Below are 18,392 nucleotides of genomic sequence, written 5' to 3' on the forward strand. Positions count from 1 at the left end.
TCATAGGGCCCTTCATGTAACAAAACAGCAAACTGTCTGTAAAAATTAGACTAGGAATTAGGTATGAAAGTTACACAGTGACCTTAAGTCACAAGATCTGCAGCAACAGCAGAAGATTGAGAACAACATACTCTGATTAGTCTGATTTTCTCTATTTTGGAAGATCGTGGAACATTTAGGTGTGCACTTTTTACTGCTGTATACCTACAACCACCAGCTGTAAATGAGACTTTTTTAATCTCTTGTTACTGTAGTTTCCATTTGAAGATTCATTTTCTTACAGCTTATCTATACATGTCAAATCATTATGTTAAGATGAAATAAAGATGAGTGGTTGTCTTTCTCATTAAAAAATCCACTTGCACAATAAATATATATTTCTTTATTTGCTGTAAATATAAAGGTCATGGGCATAATTTGTACTTCATTTGGTACAGAACAATCCATATAAAAGAGGCTACGCTGTACCTCTTGTCTGCTCAGCCTTTTGTTGTTCTTTTATCAGATTCCAGTAGAAGCCCCTCTTTTTCACCAGAGAACTGTGAGTACCAGTCTGAAAAAATAAAAAATAAATAAATAAATATAAAAAATGGAAAGTTTCCATCTATATTAAATTACCACAGTACATAGCGAACACATGTATCTTGACAATGAGATCTGGTATGCAAGTATTTCTTGACTAACAGCAAACAGAGAACACTACAAATTTCTGTACTCTTACCTTTCCAAGTCTGTCAGTTTACCAAAACATCAGTAAAATATCCTCCTCCCACTCCCCCACCCCCACTCAGTCGTATATATGACATTTCAGAGTTACCACACACAACATTTCAAATAGGTTAGAGTTCTAGATATCACACACTATGGAATTGACAGCTTTGACTAATTCTACCCATAAATGTGCTGCTTTTGTCTGAATATTATGTGACAATTTGAAGATACATAATGATTTTTCTCTGGTAATCCCTGTCTGACAAATTCTTCAGATTATCTAAGGCAAAACTAATAACAACAATATGGAAAGGATAGTTTGCTAGTAACCATCTAGAGGTGGTGTTCAGTCATAGACACGCACAATAAAACAGACAGTTAAAATATTAAAGCTCTTTCGTGGCCACTGTTTTGATGATAAAATCTTCTGAGACATTAGCCTGTTTCATATTCTTCTTCAAACTTCTTCAATGACCACCATTTTGATCCCTCTGCTGGGATCTTCTTCAGAATTCCACCAGCATCCCTAGATGGCTGAACACTACCAAAAGACAGTGTTATATTCATTTATAAAAGGCTGTTTTGCAGCACTTTTTTTACAGAATGAGAGTTAATAGCTAAAAATCTTCAGGCTGCTATTGGTGGGCCATTGTCATTGAGTAACTACTAAAAGCAGATGAAGATACATGTTTGTTACTACAATCAGAAGAATACTGTAAGGGCAACATTCTCAAGTCAATACAAAATAAGACTTGTTATGACCTACAACGGATGTGTCTGACCACCACCTCACTGCACGAATCCATGAAGTGACACACAGTCATGGCAAAGTATATATCGGGAAGAGCAATATTTAAGACAAAATGTAAAATCAGTGGTAGTGGATGATGATGATGATGATGATTGGTTTGTGGGGCACTCAACTGCGCAGTTATCAGCGCCCGTACAAATTCCCAACCTTTGCACAGTCCAATCTCGCCACTTTCACGAATGATGAGGAAATGATAAGGACAACACAAACACCCAGTCATCTCGAGGCATGTGAAAATTACTGACCCCACCAGGAATTGAACCCGGGACTCCATGCTCGGGAAGTGAGAACGCGCGCGACCGCGAGACCACAAGCTGCGGACTGGAGCACCAAGATTAATGTGATCAGGTTGTCGATTATCAGAACATATTGTGCTAGGCAGAGAAAGTGACACTTGTAGAAGGAAGATCCATGAAACAGTAAAAATATCTAAGCATGAGTACACTGTCAACAAAGATGACAGTTATGGGCTTCCGTCTTCGTTGGTGTTTGCTATCACTGAAATAACACCCAGCCAAGGCAAATGACGAACAATACCACATTTACTCGAATCTAAGCTGTACTTTTTTTCCACTTTTTGTAATCGAAAAAACTGCCTGCGGCTTAGAATCTAGTGCAAAGTAAGCGGAAGTTCTGAAAAATGTTGGTAGATGCCGCCACAACTAACTTCTGACGTCGAATATATGTAGCGCTACACAGGCATGATTTGCACGCACAACGATGAATACTGGCACCAATATATCTGCGTCAGTAAATAAACTAAAAAGGTAGAAGACAAGACAAGCTTATACGCATGTACACAGACTGGCTTTCGAAAAGCGACTGACAACTGACACCAATAGGACATGTAAAATGTGGAAGTTTGTCGCAAGTGTGCCAATGGATTTATGATGCATGGAAGTGTGTTCCAAATCAGACTGTACAACAAGCATTAAAAACATTTTCGATATCCAGTGCACTAGATGGTACAGAGGACGATGTTCTGTATGAAGAAACGAGCAACAAAGAATCGAGTGATAGTGATTCAGAATCATGACTGATATTTTAAACATTTCATATAAGATGTATTACAAATCTAATAAAACATTGTTTTAAATTCCAGCCTTTAATTTCTAAGTTCTTTTCATTCTTATTTTATAAGTGTTGCTACTTTGCATTGCACAGGACAGAAAAGCGTGGAGAGCTGCATCAAACCAGTCTATGGACTGAAGACAACAACAACACACTCTGCATTTCAAGTCATCACTAAAAATCTACTACAAAAATCCGACTGGCAAGACTATTTGGGTTGTTGTTGTGGTCTTCAGTCCTGAGACTGGTTTGATGCAGCTCTCCATGCTACTCTATCCTGTGCAAGCTTCTTCATCTCCCAGTACCTACTGCAACCTACATCCTTCTGAATCTGCTTAGTGTATTCATCTCTTTGTCTCCCTCTACGATTTTTACCTTCCACGCTGCCCTCCAATGCTAAATTTGTGATCCCTTGATGCCTCAAAACATGTCCTACCAACCGATTCCTTCTTCTAGTCAAGTTGTGCCACAAACTTCTCTTCTCCCCAATCCTATTCAATACCTCCTCATTAGTTACGTGATCTACCCACCTTATCTTCAGCATTTTTCTGTAGCACCACATTTCGAAAGCTTCTATTCTCCTCTTGTCCAAACTGGTTATCGTCCATGTTTCACTTCCATATATGGCTACACTCCATACAAATACTTTCAGAAATGACTTCCTGACACTTAAATCTATACTCTATGTTAACAAATTTCTCTTCTTCAGAAACGATTTCCTTGCCATTGCCAGTCTACATTTTATATCCTCTCTACTTCGACCATCATCAGTTATTTTACTCCCTAAATAGCAAAACTCCTTTACTACTTTAAGTGTCTCATTTCCTAATCTAATCCCCTCAGCATCACCCGATTTAATTTGACTACATTCCATTATCCTCGTTTTGCTTTTGTTGATGTTCATCTTATATCCTCCTTTCAAGACACTGTCCATTCCGTTCAACTGCTCTTCCAAGTCCTTTGCTGTCTCTGACAGAATTACAATGTCATCGGCGAACCTCAAAGTTTTTACTTCTTCTCCGTGAATTTTAATACCTACTCCGAATTTTTCTTTTGTTTCCTTTACTGCTTGCTCAAAATACAGATTTAATAACATCGGGGATAGGCTACAACCCTGTCTCACTCCCTTCCCAACCACTGCTTCCCTTTCATGTGACTCCACTCTTATAACTGCCATCTGGTTTCTGTAGAAATTGTAAATAGCCTTTCGCTCCCTGTATTTCAGGCCTGCCACCTTCAGAATTTGAAAGAGAGTATTCCAGTTAACGTTGTCAAAAGCTTTCTCTAAGTCTACAAATGCTAGAAACGTAGGTTTGCCTTTTCTTAATCTTTCGTCTAAGATAAGTCGTAAGGTTAGTATTGCCTCACGTGTTCCAACATTTCTACAGAATCCAAACTGATCTTCCCCGAGGTCCGCTTCTACCAGCTTTTCCATTCATCTGTAAAGAATTCGCGTCAGTATTTTACAGCTGTGACTTATTAAACTGATAGTTCGGTAATTTTCACATCTGTCAACACCTGCTTTCTTTGGGATTGGAATTATTATATTCTTCTTGAAGTCTGTGGGTGTTTCGCCTGTCTCATACATCTTGCTCACCAGATGGTAGAGTTTTGTCATGACTGGCTCTCCCAAGGCCATCAGTAGTTCTAATGGAATGTTGTCTACTCCCGGGGCCTTGTTTCGACTCAGGTCTTTCAGTGCTCTGTCAAACTCTTCACGCAGTATCTTATCTCCCATTTCGTCTTCATCTACATCCTCCTCCATTTCCATAATATTGTCCTCAAGTACATCGCCCTTGTATAAACCCTCTATATACTCCTTCCACCTTTCTGCCTTCCCTTCTTTGCTTAGAACTGGGTTGCCATCTGAGCTCTTGATATCATACAAGTGGTTCTCTTCTCTCCAAAGGTCTCTTTAATTTTCCTGTAGGCAGTATCTATCTTACCCCTAGTGAGACAGGCCTCTACATCCTTACATTTGTCCTCTAGCCATCCCTGCTTAGCCATTTTGCACTTCCTGTCGATCTCATTTTTGAGACGTTTGTATTCCTTTTTGCCTGCTTCATTTACTGCATTTTTATATTTTCTCCTTTCATCAATTAAATTCAATATTTCTTCTGTTACACAAGGATTTCTACTAGCCCTCGTCTTTTTACCTACTTGATCCTCTGCTGCCTTCACTACTTCATCCCTCAGAGCTACCCATTCTTCTTCTACTGTATTTCTTTCCTCCATTCCTGTCAATTGTTCCCTTATGCTCTCCCTGAAACTCTCTACAACCTCTGGTTCTTTCAGTTTATCCAGGTCCCATCTCCTTAAATTCCCACCTTTTTGCAGTTTCTTCAGTTTCAATCTGCAGTTCATAACCAATAGATTGTGGTCAGAATCCACATCTGCCCCTGGAAATGTCTTACAATTTAAAACCTGGTTCCTAAATCTCTGTCTTACTATTATATAATCTATCTGATACCTTTTAGTATCTCCAGGATTCTTCCAGGTATACAACCTTCTTTCATGATTCTTGAACCAAGTGTTAGCTATGATTAAGTTATGCTCTGTGCAAAATTCTACAAGGCGGCTTCCTCTTTCATTTCTTCCCCCCAATCCATATTCACCTACTATGTTTCCTTCTCTCCCTTTTCCTACTGACGAATTCCAGTCACCCATGACTATTAAATTTTCGTCTCCCTTCACTACCTGAATAATTTCTTTTATCTCATCATACATTTCATCTATTTCTTCATCATCTGCAGAGCTAGTTGGCATATAAACTTGTACTACTGTAGTAGGCGTGGGCTTTGTGTCTATCTTGGCCACAATAATGCGTTCACTATGCTGTTTGTAGTAGCTAACCCGCACTCCTATTTTTTTATTCATTATTAAACCTACTCCTGCATTACCCCTATTTGATTTTGTATTTATAACCCTGTAATCACCTGACCAAAAGTCTTGTTCCTCCTGCCACCGAACTTCACTAATTCCCACTATATCTAACTTTAACCTATCCATTTCCCATTTTAAACTCTCTAACCTACCTGCCCAATTAAGGGATCTGACATTCCATGCTCCGATCCGTAGAATGCCAGTTTTCTTTCTCCTGATAGCGACGTCCTCTTGAGTAGTCCCCGCCCGGAGATCCGAATGGGGGACTATTTTATCTCCGGAATATTTTACCCAAGAGGACGCCATCATCATTTAATCATACAGTAAAGCTGCATGTCCTCGGGAAAAATTACGGCTGTAGTTTCCCCTTGCTTTCAGCCGTTCGCAGTACCAGCACAGCAAGGCCGTTTTGGTTAATGTTACAAGGCCAGATCAGTCAATCATCCGGACTGTTGCCCCTGGAACTACTGAAAAGGCTGCTGCCCCTCTTCAGGAACCACATGTTTGTCTGGCCTCTCAACAGATACCCCTCCGTTGTGGTTGCACCTACGGTACGGCCATCTGTATCGCTGAGGCACGCAAGCCTCCCCACCAACGGCAAGGTCCATGGTTCATGGGGGGTATTTTGGGATGTATGTCAATATGGTCAACTCTACGTTCTGAATTTTTTCCTACCAGTGACAAGAGATCGTTGCTAATAGGAACTTTTATGAATCCTGAATCACATGCAGTATTCTCTTCACCATAAGAATAATACAAATGTAAACATTATGCCATGTATTCTTTCTCGTTTGCTGCAATCTGATTTAAATCATGGCTGCTGGATAAACTACGAAACTAGAGTGAGACAACAGCAAATGCGGGAGAATATACATATCACATCATGTTTATATTTGTATTATTCTTATGCTGAATAGTGATACAGTCATAAATGAAGCACGGTAACTGACCAGATTTTTAAATCTAAGATGACTCTAATTTCTGTGCAGAATGTAATGTACTACAGAGGCGTCTGCAAAGATTTTCAAACGGAGAAAAATTTTCGCGAAACTCTCGTTCAGAACATTTTCTAACATATTCAATCTGTTATTTGATTCTTGTTGATCATTATCAAAGAAAGCAGCAGTGTAAGTAACAACAAATAGCAGTCTCTTGCCATTATTTCACTAATGATACACTTCCTCTTTTTTTTTATTATTATTATTGCAAGGGGCGCTAGCGCGCACAAAAGCAAGGCATGCCACGAGTGGTAACAGGTTGTAAACACTCATTATCAGAATATGACAAACAGTGCATGACATGGTACAATTATGCATTTTCAGCTTAGAGTGACGTAAACACCTATAACAAAGATAACAGCAATTATCAGATCAAAGCAAAATAAGCAATCGATTATAGCCAGACGAAGCACGTGAAAAAGCAAGGGTACCCATATAAATATGGATGGAGCACCTGACGCACAGCAATGGCTACCTGGTAAAGCTTAACTGCTCAGCTTACGACTTGAACCAAACTACTGTAGCTGTATCTTCATCCATTCAACCTAAATTGTGTCTCATGTTACAATGGATCAACTTTATTTCGATTTGGAGGTGTGGTGTAAAACTTTTCTCTCCCCTTGAATTTTGAGTCTCAAATTTCAGGTGTGGCTTAGATTTCGGAAATTTTTTTCCCTTGATTTTGAGTCTCATTTTTCAGGTGCGGCTTAGATTCGAGTGTGGTTTAAATTCGAGTAAATATGGTAACAGCTACCAGAAAACAGCCAAGGCAGCACAACAATGATATTTTTGATCCCCCCTGTCTTTCAGCATCTGCTTTGAGTAGTTATCCAAAGATGAACTCTCGCCAATAGCAGAATGAAAATTTTTACCCAGTAACACCATTTCTCCAAAAAAGGGGAAAATAGGCTCTTATAAGTAAATGCAACACTGTGTTTTGACAGCGTTCAGCTGTCTATGGACACCAGTGGCATGCTGAACAGGATGCAGCAGAGGGGTCGAAGTGTCAATCATTGAAGAATTTTTAAGAACATGACATGCCCTAATGATTCAGAAGATTTCATCATTAATTTAAATGATTTTTCATGATTCATGCAGGAGGCAGTTTCTGTACTTTAATAAAGTTTCAGATCAGAGTATGGAATCAAAAAAGCAACAACAGGCAAGTTATATCAATCCACAAAATAAGACATACCTCTACAATGACACCATCATTCAGAACAACTATAACATCAGCATTCTGAACCGTGCTCAGCCTGTGAGCAATTATCAGCACAGTCCGACCTCGAGTCACGTTATCTAATGCTTTTTGGACAAGTTGCTCTGAACTTGCATCTAGAGCACTGAAAGAAAAAGATAGTTAATGTACAATTAAATGTGATAGGAAATAATATACCACATTTACATCAAGAATGGATACAATCCAGCATAAATAAAGGCAAAGCAGAATACGTGGTTTCAGAAATTCACAGGTCCTATACTGTTATGATTTTAGCACAATTCAATAAGAATGACACGATGTCTGCACCAAAGGATATGCAATTACATATGGATGCTACCGAAGTTATTGTTCAGCACTGAAGCACAAAAAGAATTCCCAACCTAAGTTAAATTTGTGAAAATTTCTTCCAACCACATAGATGTGACACATAAAGTAAGTCAATCATTTCAGCAAACATTACTATTAATTCTTGTTAAGGCAATGGCATAAACTGTTTGGTACAGTATCAGTATATCCTCTATGAACTGCAGGATTTATTTTCTAAGCTATAATCAATATTAATTCCACAAAGACTGGCGCAGGATTTGAAAGTCTGTCCATTGGCAGAGTTCGCTGCAGTAAAATTTGATCTTGATTGGCCTATGCAGTCTTATTTTACACTAAGTCGCAATTGGAAGCAGAAATAAATTAATTTATAAATGATTTGGTTTAACTGGCACCCAGATATTCCAGCAAAGGAAATGGAAATAACTCCCTGTTGGACATACAACCACATAGAGGAAGTGTAGAGTGGTAGACATGCACATTTAAAAGTAGACTGTTGGGAACAGCTTTCAGACAAAGTCCTTAATCATATGAGAGAGAACACACACACAAACACACACACACACACACACGCGACTCTCTCTCTCTCTCTCTCTCTCTCTCTCTCTGTGTGCGTGTGCGTGTGCGTGTGTGTGTGTGTTATCTGATGGACTGTTTTCAACAATCTATTTTTAAATGCACCTGTTTGTCATTCTACACCACCTATATTCATATTGAAGTTCCACAAACACGTTAAAATGGTTTATAAAATTTTAGAATGTGGAAATCTGAATCATAAATGCACAAGCATTTGCAAATGTGGATATTATTTTGCTCATCTATGTAGGTCTCTAATCATTGTTGTTGTTGTCGTCATTGTACATTTCTGCATTCCAATTTAGACACTAATGAACAAAGCAAAAGTAATTAATCCCTTGTCTGTATACAGCTGTAGGTGCCTAAGAAGGTCTGCAAAACATGAATTTGACCTTCGTTTATCAAAACACTGAGCAGATGTGCAGAAGCAAGTAAGGCTTCTGATATGTTGTGGAGATGTTTATCAAGCTTAAGCACGTTGTAAGGGAACTGCTTCTTGCCAGCATGTAATGTCACACAACGGACAGAGTGTGTTGGTTGGTGGTGGTGTTGGGTGGGGGGGGGGGGGGGGGGGGAGGGGGGGGGGGGGAAGAAATCACACAATACCACATCTCCAAAACAATTGATGTATAACCCACAATTATTTCACAACATTCAATGTAGAATTTGTGAGATTAAATACCTAGAGAATTTTTAGAGGTATTGTACTTCTTTTGTACATTTTACTGGCAGTGTAAACAACGCTACAAACTTGAATCTAGGAAGGTACATAGGTTCCAATATGGAAGAAAAAAAAAAAGAACTGGCCCTAAATGTCATTTATCAATGTTTTCAGTATTTTCCAAGCTATATTGAAAAACAGAATTTTGTACTATGAACATGTGATAGATTAACTGCCACTTAGAACTTAGATTTTTTTGGGACCATTTTCAGTTTGGATATTCAGAAAGTTATACCAGTTTTTGTAATTCTGTCATCTGTCAGTCTAACAACATATCTGACACTCATCGCTTCTTTCACGTCTGACACTGTCTTTCACGTGAAAAACACAAAGTGCATTATTCGGAATTGAACTGTACTCTGCCCTTTAATTAGTTGAGTAAACCGGATTAAAAGTCAGAGGAAGCCATAAACATGCTACCTCTGATAGTACCATAGTGTCGTAAATCACTATGGTGTTTAAACTAACATTTGGGTTATTGGCAGCTTTACCTTTTATCTGTAATGCTTTGGGGTATTATGAATTTTAATTAAGCTCCGTTGTACGTTGAGGGTTGTGTTTCAGCACCTGTACTTCGTTATATTAGAAATGTTTATAAGATCTGTTAGGATTGCAATTTTAATGATTCTCTGTGTGACTTGCATTAAGTGCTGTACCATCAAAGAGTAAAACAGGTGTTTTGTTCAGTTGTTCTGTTACGTCTTTCAGTTTAATAAAAACCATCTAATGGTTTTTAGCTTTACCTATGTTATTTTATCATAAGAAACTAAAATTACATCAGGTTATGGACCCAGGTTTGTTTTAAGTAAACAGAATCTGCGATAAATGTCTGGCCCCAAGTGTACTCTCACATACAGTTAAGCCGAGATGGCAACTGAAGCAGAAAAATATCTTATTCCTTCATTCGACGGAACGAATTTCAACAACTGGAAATTCAGGATGGAAATTCTCCTTGAGGAACTGAACTATTACCATTTGTGCAAGCAAATTATCTCACGAAGGTGGAATTTGTCGATGGAGAGGAGAACACGCAGTGTGCCACAAAGGAAACACGACTGGCTGAAATGGCTAAACAAGATCGTAAAGTCTCATCTTGTTCAATGCATTGCCGACAGTCACTTGGAATACACGAAAGATAAGGTAACTTCTTTTGATTTATGGACCTATTTGTGCAACATGTTCGAGAGAAAAGGAAATGCTGGTCAACTTCTGTTGAGAAAAAAATTATTTAACACAACAAATGATTTGCTAGTTAACCACTTTCTGAAGTTTGATAAACTGATTTGTGATTTACGTTCGACTGGAGCTACTGTCGAAGAAAAGGACATAGTGTACCATTTGCTTTTAACGATGCCTGTAGAATACAAAGTAGTGGTCACTGCAATCGAAACACTCTCAATGAAAGACTTGATGCTGAGCTTCGTGAAAAATAGGCTACTGGACGAAGTTTCGAAGCGGAAGGGAGTCGTCAGGAAAAACAAAAATGATGATACACCACCTCCTACAGCGTTTCAGACTCAATGGTATCCAAAAAAGGGTTCTTCAGACACCAGTAAAACAAGAAGTCAACAAGGAACTTCTTTCAACTTTACTTGTCACCACTGCGGGAAGCCAGGACACAAAAGGGCTAATTGTAGAGTTAAGATACCAAACAAGAACTCAGGAATCAGCAACTCTGTAGTCGTAGCTAACGTCAAAGAGGAAGATGGGTTTTGTTTTGCAGCATCAAATGAAGATCAGTCAACGAACAACATAAATTGGTTCTTGGACTCTGGAGCAATGGAACATCTGATTAACAGTAATATATCTCTCTCTAATTTAAGGAAACTGGAACAGCCAATTAAAGTCAGAGTAGTTAAGTCAGGCACTTTTCTTGAGGCTAAAGTAAAAGGAGAAATTAAAGTCACTAGTGTGGCAAAAGGAAAGGAAATTCAGATAACAATTAAAGACATTTTGTTTGTGCCCGATCTTAATTATAATTTGCTGTCAGTTAAAAAACTGGAAATGAATGGTTTTAGTATCACATTTGAAAAGACTCAAGGTTCAATTTAAAGTGGAAAAGAAACTGTTGCCATTGCAAATAGGAATGAATCTCAGTTATATATTTTAAATTTTTTGCTACGAAAAGCCTTGTCAGCTGCTTCAACTGCAATTAATGTGAAACTGTGGCCTAGCAGATTAGGCCATTTGAGTTATGATAACATTAAATGCCTCCAGTCACAAGTTGATGGTATGGAACTGGACACTTCAACAGTCCCCATAGAACAATGTTCAAATTGTGTCGAAGAAAAACAATAACAGCTGCCATACAATCACAATAGGAAACATGCCACCAGATCTCTTCAGTTGATCCACAGTGATCTGTGTGGGCCAATTTCACCAGAGTCGTTCAACGGAGAGAAGTATGTGCTCATGTTCGTTGACGACTTGACACATTTCACAGTGGCCTATGTACTGGAATCGAAGTCAGGTAACTCGCTATCTGAAGACGTTTCACGCCATGGCTACAGCTCATTTGAACTTGAAGATTAGCAGATTGCACTGTGACAGTGGTCATGAATACACGTCAAATTAATTGAAACAGTTTTTTGAAGAACGGGGAATACAGTTTCAGTTTACAATCAGATATACTCCTCAGCAAAATGGTGTTTCAGAGCCAATGAACAGAACTATTATGAGAAAGCTCACTTAATGGTACTTCAGTATACATTAGATAAAATGTTCTGGTCAGAAGCTGTTCGTATTGCCATGAACCTGCTTAATAGAAATCCTACCGCGGCTTTGGAAGGGAAGGTGCCTGCAGCTTTTTGGTATAACGAGAAACCTAATTTGAGTAAGCTGAAAGTGTTCAGATGTATTACTTATCTACTGGTACCAAAGGAATCGAGAACAGGGAAATTTGAAGCCAAGTCCTTAAAATGCTATTTCACTGGTTACTATCCTAATGGCTACAGGCTTAGGTGTCCAGAGGAAGGAAAAATAGTCACAAGAAGGAACATTGTTTTCTATGAAGGAATATTTGGCTTTGAAAATAAACCAGCTGAGGAATGGATCCCAGAATCTGTACAGGAATCATCCGAAAAGGATGATAATGAAGAAGACATCGTCGAAGAAGATGCCAAACCAAGTGATGGGCGCCGTGAAAGAATTCCCTTACCAGAACTGACCAGTGACAAAGAGGAAGCTGAAAATTTATCAGAAAAGAAAACTGTTCAGTGTTCTAGCAGTAAGAGGAACCCCTCCTAAATATCTGAAAGACTATGCTGTTCTGGCACTCAATGTTGATTCCTTTGTGGATGATGTACCGAAAAGTTACCAGGAAATTTTGAATCGTGAAGATAAGGAATACTGGTATAAAGCCGTACAGGATGAAACTGACTCCATAAAGGAAAACAAGACTTGGACCTTTGTTAAATTACCACCTGTAAGGAAGACTATTGGCGGTAAGTGGGTGGGTGTTCAAATTAAAAAAGGACAAGGATGGAAATATAAGACACAAGGCTAGACTTGTGGCAAAAGGTTGTTCACAGAAAAGTGGATTTGACTACGATGAAACATATGCACCAGTGGCTCGACTTGCAACTGTTAGAATAATGCTAGTTATTGCAGCCAACTAGGACTAGTTCTGGAACAATTTGATGTCAACAAAACTTTTCTTCATGGAGTACTCAAGGAGGAAATATACGTGACTATTCCTGAAGGAGTGGGTATTCCAGAAGAGCTGAAAGACACAACTTGTTTGGTTTGCAGGTTACATAAATCTTTAAATGGCTTAAAGCAAGCATCACTAGCATGGAATCACTCTATTCATACCTTTCTTATGTCTATACAGTTCACTCTTTCAGAAGCAGATAAACATCTTTACTATATGATTTTAATGGAAGTTATCATTTATATTGTGCTCTATGTTGATGTCATTTTGATGGCAGGAAATAATAGAGAGGAAATGGACAGAGTGAAATTTACACTACTGGCCATTAAAATTGCTACACCAAGAAGAAATGCAGATGATAAACGGGTATTCATTGGACAAATATATTATACTAGAACTGACGTGATTACATTTTCACGCAATTTGGTGCATAGATCCTGAGAAATCACTACCCAGAACAACCACCTCTGGCCATAATAACGGCCTTGATGCGCCTGGGCATTGAATCAAACAGAGCCTGGATGGCAAGTACAGGTACAGCTGCCAATGCAGCTTCAACACGATACCACAGTTCATCAAGAGTAGTGACTGGCGTATTGTGACAAGCCAGTTGTTCGGCCACCATTGACCAGACGTTTTCAATTGGTGAGATATCTGGAGGATGTGCTGGCCAGGGCAGTAGTCGAACATTTTCTGTATCCAGAAAGGCCTGTACAGGACCTGCAATATGCGGTTGTGCATTATCCTGCTGAAATGTAGGGTTTCGTATGGATTGCATGAAGGGTAGAGCCATGGGACATAACACATCTGAAATGTAATGTCCACTGTTCAAAGTGTCGTCAATGTGAACAAGAGGTGACCGAGACGTGTAAACAATGGCACCCCATACCATCACACTGGGTGATATACCAGTATGGCGATGATGAACACACGCTTCCAATGTGCGTTCACCGCAATGTGACCAAACACAGATGCGACCATCATGATGCCATAAACAGAACCTGGATTCGTCTGAAAAAATGACGTTTTGCCATTCGTGCACCCAGGTTCGTCATTGAGTACACCATCGCAGACACTCCTGTCTGTGATGCAGCGTCAAGGGTAACCGCAGCCATGGTCTCCGAGCTGATAGTCCACGCTGCTGCAAATGTCGTCAAACTGTTCGTGCAGATGGTTGTTGTCTTGCAAACGTCCCCATCTGTTGACTCAGGGATCGAGACGTTGCTGCACGATCCGTTACAGCCATGCGGATGCCTGTCACCTTGACTGCTAGTGATACAAGGCCGTTGGGATCCAGCACGGCATTCCGTATTACCCTCCTGAACCCACCAATTCCATATTCTGCTAACAGTCATTGGATCTCCACCAACGCGAGCAGCAATGTCGCGATATGATAAACCGCAATTGCGATAGGCTACAATCCGACCTTTATCAAAGTTAGAAACATGATGGTGCGCATTTCTCCTCCTTACACGAGGCATCACACCAACGTTTCACCAGACAACGCCGGTCAACTGCTGTTTGTGTATGAGAAATCGGTTTGAAACTTTCCTCATGTCAGCACTTTGTAGGTGTCGTCACCGGCACCAACCTTGTGTGAATGCTCTGAAAAGCTAATCATTTGCATATAAAAGCATCTTCTTCCTGTCGGTTACATTTCGCGTCTGTAACACGTCATCTTCATGGTGTAGCAATTTTAATGGCCAGTAGTGTAAGTTAAAACAGAAGTTTAAAATAAAGGAACTGGGAGAACCACAATTATACTTGGGAATTGAGATTTCTATGAGCAACGGAAAAATGTATCTGAGCCAAACATCATATTTGAATAATTTGCTACAATGATTCAACATGCAAGATTGTAGTCCAGTCAAGAAGCCTATGGAAGTTAAACTGGAAATCAAGGAAAGAAAAATGATCCATAAGTCCTGCAGAGAGTTGATTGGATGTTTGATGTACGCAATGACAGCAACAAGACCTGATTTGTGTGCTGTGGTCAACTTCTTGAACAGATATCAAAACGATCCATCGGAACAACTCTCGAAAGCTTAAAAAGAGTTTTGAGATATATCAAAGGAACTGTCAATATGAGACTACGTTATCAAAAGGGGAATGAAGTAGTTCTTCTGGCCTATGCTGATGCAAACTGGAATAGAAAAGAAGATGCAAGATCTACCTCTGGTTATCTATTAAAATGTTTTGTAAACACCATCTGTTGGGCAACAAAGGAACAGACTAGTGTTGCTTTGTCTTCTACAGAGGCAGAATATGTAGCTCTGGCGACAGCTGCAGCTGAGTTACTCTGGATCAAATATTTTCTGGGCGATATCCAAATTCCACTCCAGCTACCAATTCATATATTTGAGTATAATCAGTCCTATATACGGTTACTGAAAACATGAGAACATCAACGGTTGAGACACGTCACTGTTAAATATAGTTTTGTGTGTAAACTTCACCTCCACAGGATCATCACAGCTGAGCTTGTACATTCTGAGGACCAGATTGCAGATATTTTTACCAAAGGCTTACCAGCTCCTAGACTCATTACTTTGAGGAGCTTGTTGGGTTTACTTTAATTTTTGTTACTGTTAAATGTAAAATCATTTAATTGAGGATGGGTGTTAAGATTGCAATTTTAATGATTCTCTGTGTGATTTGCGCTAAGTGCTGCACCATGAAAGAGTAAAAAAGGCATTTTTGTTCAGTTGTTCTGTTACGCGTTTCAGTTTAATAAAAACCGTCTAATAGTTTTTAACTTTACATGTGTCATTTTATCGTAAGAAACTAAAGTTACATCAAGATCAGAGGGCTGATACTTCTCCAGTTTCACAGACCTCTACCACAAATACAAAATGCTGCTTTAGCAAAATCACAACTAGGAAAGCTACAAGCAATAAAATGAAAAATTTTGCCATTCTGTAACCTCTAGCCTGGTTCTCACTTATTATCAGACTGATGTTTCACATGCGGTCTAATCCACAGAAGGTCTTTACAAACAAGGAATAGAAAAGCAACTGGAATCACTCAATAGAGGAAAGTCCACTGGACCTGACGGGATACCAATTCGATTCTACACAGAGTACGCGAAAGAACTTGCCCCCCTTCTAACAGCCGTGTACCGCAAGTCTCTAGAGGAACGGAGGGTTCCAAATGATTGGAAAAGAGCACAGATAGTCCCAGTCTTCAAGAAGGGTCGTCGAGCAGATGCGCAAAACTATAGACCTATATCTCTTACGTCGATCTCTTGTAGAATTTTAGAACATGTTTTTTGCTCGCGTATCATGTCATTTCTGGAAACCCAGAATCTACTATGTAGGAATCAACACGGATTCCGGAAACAGCGATCGTGTGAGACCCAACTTGCCTTATTTGTTCATGAGACCCAGAAAATATTAGATACAGGCTCCCAGGTAGATGCTATTTTTCTTGACTTCCGGAAGGCGTTCGATACAGTTCCGCACTGTCGCCTGATAAACAAAGTAAGAGCCTACGGAATATCAGACCAGCTGTGTGGCTGGATTGAAGAGTTTTTAGCAAACAGAACACAGCATGTTGTTATCAATGGAGAGACGTCTACAGACGTTAAAGTAACCTCTGGCGTGCCACAGGGGAGTGTTATGGGACCATTGCTTTTCACAATATATATAAATGACTTAGTAGATAGTGTCGGAAGCTCCATGCGGCTTTTCGCGGATGATGCTGTAGTATACAGAGAAGTTGCTGCATTAGAAAATTGTAGCGAAATACAGGAAGATCTGCAGCGGATAGGCACTTGGTGCAGGGAGTGGCAACTGACCCTTAACATAGACAAATGTAATGTATTGCGAATACATAGAAAGAAGGATCCTTTATTGTATGTTTATATGATAGCGGAACAAACACTGGTAGCAGTTACTTCTGTAAAATATCTGGGAGTATGCGTACGGAACGATTTGAAGTGGAATGATCATATAAAACTAATTGTTGGTAAGGCGGGTACCAGGTTGAGATTCATTGGGAGAGTGCTTAGAAAATGTAGTCCATCAACAAAGGAGGTGGCTTACAAAACACTCGTTCGACCTATACTTGAGTATTGCTCATCAGTGTGGGATCCGTACCAGGTCGGGTTGACGGAGGAGATAGAGAAGATCCAAAGAAGAGCGGCGCGTTTCGTCACTGGGTTATTTGGTAACCGTGATAGCGTTACGGAGATGTTTAATAAACTCAAGTGGCAGACTCTGCAAGAGAGGCGCTCTGCATCGCGGTGTAGCTTGCTCGCCAGGTTTCGAGAGGGTGCGTTTCTGGATGAGGTATCGAATATATTGCTTCCCCCTACTTATACTTCCCGAGGAGATCACGAATGTAAAATTAGAGAGATTAGAGCGCGCACGGAGGCTTTCAGACAGTCGTTCTTCCCGCGAACCATACGCGACTGGAACAGGAAAGGGAGGTAATGACAGTGGCACGTAAAGTGCCCTCCGCCACACACCGTTGGGTGGCTTGCGGAGTATCAATGTAGATGTAGATGTAGAGTTGACAAAGTCAAGATAGTCCGTCTTTAAGAGTCATATTATGGGAAGAACCTTTTCATCACATCACAAAGGACTTGTAATAGAAATTTTATGTGCATCACCATCATGAAGCTGCAATGTGATTATATATAGCTGCCTCATTGAAATTATGAATTTTGTGTGCTTTACTATGGGCTGTCTGTATTATGTGCTGTGTGGTAAGTGCAATTTTACTTTACAAACTATCTACTTTATGGTAAGCAGACTACATTATGTGCTCTACAGTAACTACCTGCGACAGTGGTTAAAAGCTCAGTGATGAACAGCATACCTTGTGGCCTCATCAAGAATCAGTATTGAAGGGTTCTTCAACAAAGCCCGTGCAATGGCTATTCTCTGTTTTTGACCACCCGATACTGTGACACCTCTTTCTCCAACTACAGTCGAATACCCGTTTGGGAAGGCAGTGATGAATTCATCGGCATTTGCCATCTTTGCTGCAGCAATTACCTGCAAAATGTAAAAAGAATAAATAAGTATGTGGGAACAAAAATTAATGTACGCTTCTAAAGCCCATGTAAGTGTGCCATTTTCTTAATTATTGGTAGTAAGTATGACGGAGACAGCATAAGTCCTGCTATTTATGACATGCTTGCTGTTGATGTAGGTTTAAACCCTAAGGTAGCTTTGTACCCAGAGACTAATAGTGTATCATGTGACCAACAGCAGCCTCTAATAACACTACAACCTTGGTGAAACGATGTCAATCTCCTATGTCTATTCTTAGTCCACTCAGAGCCCTTCTCCTTTCACTTTAGTTAGTAACTTATTATCACCTTAAGTTCTCTGCTTAATACAAAGTAGGGTAAAAACAAAATCACCTACTAACAAAATTAGTTCATTACTTTTGAAATAATTTTGCCTCTTCTACTT

At 39.6% G+C, this 18,392-nt stretch overlaps 1 protein-coding gene across 1 annotated transcript in view; it reads right to left on the reverse strand.

The window, feature by feature from the left end:
* Positions 1-359: 359 nt before the first annotated feature.
* Positions 360-18,392, reverse strand: part of LOC124616052 (mitochondrial potassium channel ATP-binding subunit) — a 113,374-nt gene continuing 95,341 nt past the window's right edge. Inside the window, exons 12-14 of the mRNA XM_047144286.1 lie at positions 17,791-17,969; positions 7,670-7,817; positions 360-553 (exon numbers count right to left, since the gene is read on the reverse strand). Coding sequence (XP_047000242.1) covers positions 458-553; positions 7,670-7,817; positions 17,791-17,969 — 423 coding nt within the window. The 3' untranslated portion in view covers positions 360-457. The remainder of the gene's footprint in view (positions 554-7,669; positions 7,818-17,790; positions 17,970-18,392) is intronic.

The sequence above is a fragment of the Schistocerca americana genome, chromosome 5 (genome assembly GCF_021461395.2).
Source record: "Schistocerca americana isolate TAMUIC-IGC-003095 chromosome 5, iqSchAmer2.1, whole genome shotgun sequence".
Taxonomy (NCBI): Eukaryota; Metazoa; Arthropoda; class Insecta; order Orthoptera; family Acrididae; genus Schistocerca; species Schistocerca americana.